Source organism: Coregonus clupeaformis, chromosome 28 (assembly GCF_020615455.1).
Source record: "Coregonus clupeaformis isolate EN_2021a chromosome 28, ASM2061545v1, whole genome shotgun sequence".
NCBI lineage: Eukaryota > Metazoa > Chordata > Actinopteri > Salmoniformes > Salmonidae > Coregonus > Coregonus clupeaformis.
This window is the reverse complement of record NC_059219.1, coordinates 26,771,309-26,776,139: the sequence shown is the minus strand read 5'-3', so window position 1 is coordinate 26,776,139 and position 4,831 is coordinate 26,771,309. Positions and strand designations below refer to the sequence as shown.

Sequence of the window (4,831 nt, the reverse complement as noted above, 5' to 3'; positions counted from 1 at the left end):
GAGAGGGAGAGAGAGAGAGAGAAGGGGGAGAGGGGAAGAGAGAGGGGAGAGAGAGAAAGAGGGGGGTATACAGAGAGTCTCCCATCTCAATGAATAAATCAACCACATTGCAAACAAGGAGACAGGTTGCGCTGAAATATCACTAGCTGTAATTATTTTTCTATGCAGGCTACTCCTCGAGGTGAGAGTGGAGGAGACAGCTATTCTGAGTTCTTCTAGTTTTCTTCTAGTCGAGTACAAAGTAGTCCGTTCGGTGGAGATTTCCGTCATTTTGGCACATTGTTCAGACATTGTCAATCAAATGCACACACACATAGTAGAGATGAGATTAGGATATGAATGGTAAAAGTGAACAAAAGTCGTTCTTAGATTAAGTTAAATCTTGGAGTGACTCTCCAAGACAGTCACATAGTCTGTGGAATACATCCGAATGTAGTTGGTTGGTGCTGGATTTTGTACTACGTCCTTCCTTGTTAACTACTAAAGATCCATCCAGAAAACTAAAGAAACCAATGATATTATCTAGATTTAAAGAGTTAAAACTGACAAAACTGTTATAGAAATGTGTTAAAACTACATAATATTTCAAAATACACATGGAATCAAGTAAAATTTGTCTTCTTTTTCACTTGGATTATTCTCGTGACGTTACTCCACATCATCATCTCTTTTTAAATCTTTACCTCGATTCATCTTTTGTCGTTATTTCCTTAAATATATGCATATAGATGTGTTTATCTTTTTTTATAGCTCTGTCTCTGTATGTATAACATGTACATATGTTCTGTTAGTGATGTGGTCGGGGTGGGTAGGGCTGAGACTGGGAGTGAGGGGTGAGGTTGGGGTGAGGTCAGGTGGGTGAGGGGGGGGGTCATTGGTTCATTGGTCTCTTATTTACAGCAGGCTTCGAGAGCCACTGGGGGTCCTCTGGAGGCTGAGGCGGGGGTCCGCAGGGGGGATGTACTGGTGGGGGTGGTTGTAGGGGGGAGGAGGAGGGGGCAAGGGGGGCTGGTGACCGTCCTTGCTCTCTGGCGACCTCACAGGAGTGGAGGCGGCCGATCGGACCACCTGGAGGTGGTGGGCATGGTGATGATGATGGGAGTGGGTGGGGGTGTGGCTGAGGAAGGCCTCCACGCGGCCATGGCCACTGTTGTCCAGGACGATCACCTTGACAATCTGCTGGCACTGGATGAGCGTGTCGGGCCGAAGGTCGCCCATGCTGATTGGCTGGAGCTGCTGCAAGTGGTGGAGGGGAGTGCTGGCGGCCGACTGAAGCTGTGGCTGCTGGAAGAGCTCCCCCCGGTGGTTAAGAAGGGCTCCAACACTCTCGGGGGTCCGGGGCAAGCTCCCGCTGCTGCTGAGCTGGTACGTATGAAGCCTGTTGTGAATTGACACCTAGTTTAGAAAACAGCCAGAGACAGCATCAAATGTTATAAGACTGGCCTCCTTCTAGCGTTCCCTCAGCTCTCTTCTCTTTTTTTGGGTGACACCACATGACAACTGGCATGCGTGGGGTGGGGGGGTGGGGGGGAGAGGGGGGGGGGTTGGAGTGCGAGCGTGCACCCTCTGGTGCTGGGGAAACCAGTTCAGACTGGGTGCTGGAAGCATTGGTTTAGAGGTGGGAGAGGTGTGGGGAGGTTGGGGATAGAGGGGTGGTGCGAGGGTGTCGGTTGAGAGGAGAGGTGTGGGTCAGTTGCTTCTTTTAGGAGAGCCTGTTGGTTCTAAAGGAGTCACTGAGGGCACCCGTGTCTCCCTTTCAAACCACTGTGCAGCACTAAGGGTCACGGAACAATTGGGGTGAAGGAGAAAGGGAGGGGAGCTTTTGGACGTCCATTGAACATAGAAGGGGGGGGTGATTAGAACTGGAGACGAAGGTGAAACCAATGGGGGGGGGGACATCCACAGACATCACAGGCAACACTCATCAGAATACATGCCTCTCATCATTTTACATCACATTTTAGCAGGCCTTGTCACTCGCCAAGCCTGCTCTGTTCAGCAGGCCTGGTCATACCTTCAAAGATTCAGGGGGGGTTTCACTTCCTACTTACGCATGACCTCCCATGAAGTTTCCTAAGAAACAAACATCTTTATTTTTCTACCTGTGAAACTTTTTCAGTTAAAAACTAAAGCACTCTCACTGGGGTTTGTGTACATCCTACATAGTTTGGTGTTGGAGGGAGAATTACTTTGTTTTCGATTCCTATTTAGTCCTATGACTACAAACAGTATTCCCATGTTTTGAAAATGTCCTTAAAAGCTACAGTAGCGAGTATGTTCAAGGCTTCGATGACATAACACGTTTGTGCGTGTTTCGCAACAAAAATACGTCTTAATTCACAATAAACACAATAATTAAATTCAGTCTCAAAGCAAGCACTGCTTTGCTTGCAGGGTGAAAGGTCACTACTTGGCTAATCAGCTGTATGACTCCTCCCCAGCAGCACTCATGCAGCTTGGGGACCTTCCACAGTTCCCCTCATCTCCCTAAACATATTGGACTTGGAACGATGGAGACCTAGCGCACGGAAATGTCTAGTTGTCTACACACCCAGAATGAGCTGCGTTTCATTACAGAGCGCTTGTAGGTGGATTCTCGGTGGAGTCTGCTAATCAGCCGCTGAACAAATTTGCGGTGTAGCAGATAGGCTGGGAGAAGCTTGTATGCAAATTAGATGCAAATCAGCCTTATTATGTATGCAGGCATGTGTCATTTCCACCAAGAAGTGCTTGTCATGGAGGAATATGTTCCCTTTCGTTATGGAAATGATTAAACAGTTATGATAGGAGCGACTAACATAGGAAGGGACTTTGGGATGATAGGCTTTAGACCAGGGATCATCAACTAGATTCAGCCGCAGGTCGATTTTTTATAAAGCGGATGGTCAGGGGGCCGGAAGATAATTACAAATAATTTGTAGTCTGCAAATTGACTGCAAGAAGCCTAAACAAATATTATATTTGATTAGAACAGAATCATTTCAAACCTTGCTTACATTTGTATACAGTACGATCAGGTCTCTCTATTATGAGTGGGAATCAGGGCATAAAATGAACACCTGCCACAACCCAAATGCGGGTAGATTTAGGTAAGAATGTGTATTTCACCAGCCACGATGGCGGGTGGTCAATTTGCAGGGCTCTACAGTGTGAGCATTACGTCCGCATTTGTGAATACAAATAGAGTCAAAAGTCAAGTATGAACATAATGTGCGAGTTGCGATTTCTAGCAGAAAAATGCTGAAGTAGCTGTTTTCAAAGTATTTCTGCTGTTTTGTTTCATAGCTGCTAATCGCACAAAGAAATAGGAATCCTACATCCCACCTCGCGCAGCAACAGCTTTGCACACTGTGAGTGAAGCGCTGATTGATTCATTTTTGGAGGCACATGCAAAAAAGTTGGTCTAATTGACTCAAGTCAGCAAAGTGAGACTGATTTTTTCATCTACTTGCCACAGTGGCTGGTGGATCAAAAAGTTAATTTTAGGCCCTGGTGGGAATACTTGGGAACAGATTTCCAAAATGGAAATAACTTGGAGCTGATTTCCTGGTGTCTGTTGTTCTGTTTGTCGTTTATGTCCAACAATTAACATTTTTGCTCAGTAAACTTGGGAGGCCAAATAAAACCACCCACAGGCCACCAGTAGAGGAGCCCTGCTTTAGACTGTACTGTTAGATTGGTAATGGGACTGCGATAAGAACGACTATTGGCAGGTCCATATTGATTTTTCATGTGGGTTTCGGCTCCGTATTGCCCTTAAGCTTGATGGATGACATGGATTCCATTTCCATAGGGGCTTTGATGTACATTTATTCATAATGTAATAACCTAGATGTTTTATCTTTTATAATCCGTCCTTAACGAACAATGAGTCACGTGCTGCCTTTGATTTCTCTCCCTCCACCCTCCCTCCCTCCCTTTCTCTTTCACCTTCTCTATCCATCTCTTTCCCCGTCACACATATTCAGCTATACCCAGCACTGATGCGTTTTGACAGCTTACGTCCTCACGGGGGTTGACATTTCAGCGTGGGGAGGGGGTAAGAGACTGTAGGGGTAGAGCGAAGGGACATGTTCTCTAAGACCGACACGTACTCTAGCCACCTTGGCCTCGGGAGGTACTACACACCTACACCTAGAATACACCTCCGTCATTAATAATACAACTCAAAATTTGCATTTAACCCAGTCCTTTTGTGAAGACATCACTGAGGGACACAGGTATAGCAGATATGTATAATGTACCTCAAAGATGATCAAAACCAATTGAATTCGATACCGAAGTGGGCCCGTTGAGTGTTAGAACAAATAAAGCCTTGTTTCAATGGAGACCTAGCGCACTCTTGTTAAACAGGCCCTGAATGTCACATTGACCGGGTGTGTTTGCCTCTGTGCACCAGTCCTCCAGCGGAGGGATACAAAAGGTCATGTAGCACCACCGGAGTGGTAATTGCAAAGCCCTCTGGGTACTGTAGTTCTGCTGGTCATGTGGAATGCTAAGTTCTCCCAGGGAACGAGAGGGGAGGGGTAGGTGACGATGAAGGGTCAAATCAGTGTTACTGTGAACACACCTGCTTGTTAATTGAGATAAACATGTGAGGGAAGCGGGGTTTACACGCACACACGCACACACACACACACACACACACACACACACACACACACACACACACACACACACACACACACACACACACACACACACACATACAGCCCAAATTGAGGTAGGTTTATTTCAACTGAATACAAGTCGAAACACCTTCTAGAAATATGGTAATTTACCATTGTAATTCACCATTTCTATTCTCTCATTCTCTCACTCACCTGAAAGC

The 4,831-nt window shown here is 46.2% G+C and overlaps 1 protein-coding gene across 5 annotated transcripts in view; it reads right to left on the bottom strand.

Moving 5' to 3' along the window:
* LOC121543398 (IQ motif and SEC7 domain-containing protein 3) overlaps positions 1-4,831 on the bottom strand; it is a 165,100-nt gene continuing 160,269 nt past the window's right edge. For 2 of the 5 annotated variants that reach the window (XM_041853231.2, XM_041853235.2), the window contains one exon: positions 1-1,395. In XM_041853231.2, coding sequence (XP_041709165.2) covers positions 895-1,395 — 501 coding nt within the window. In that variant the 3' untranslated portion in view covers positions 1-894. The remainder of the gene's footprint in view (positions 1,396-4,831) is intronic. The other 3 variants (XM_041853232.2, XM_041853233.2, XM_041853234.2) reach the window with 3 other exon arrangements.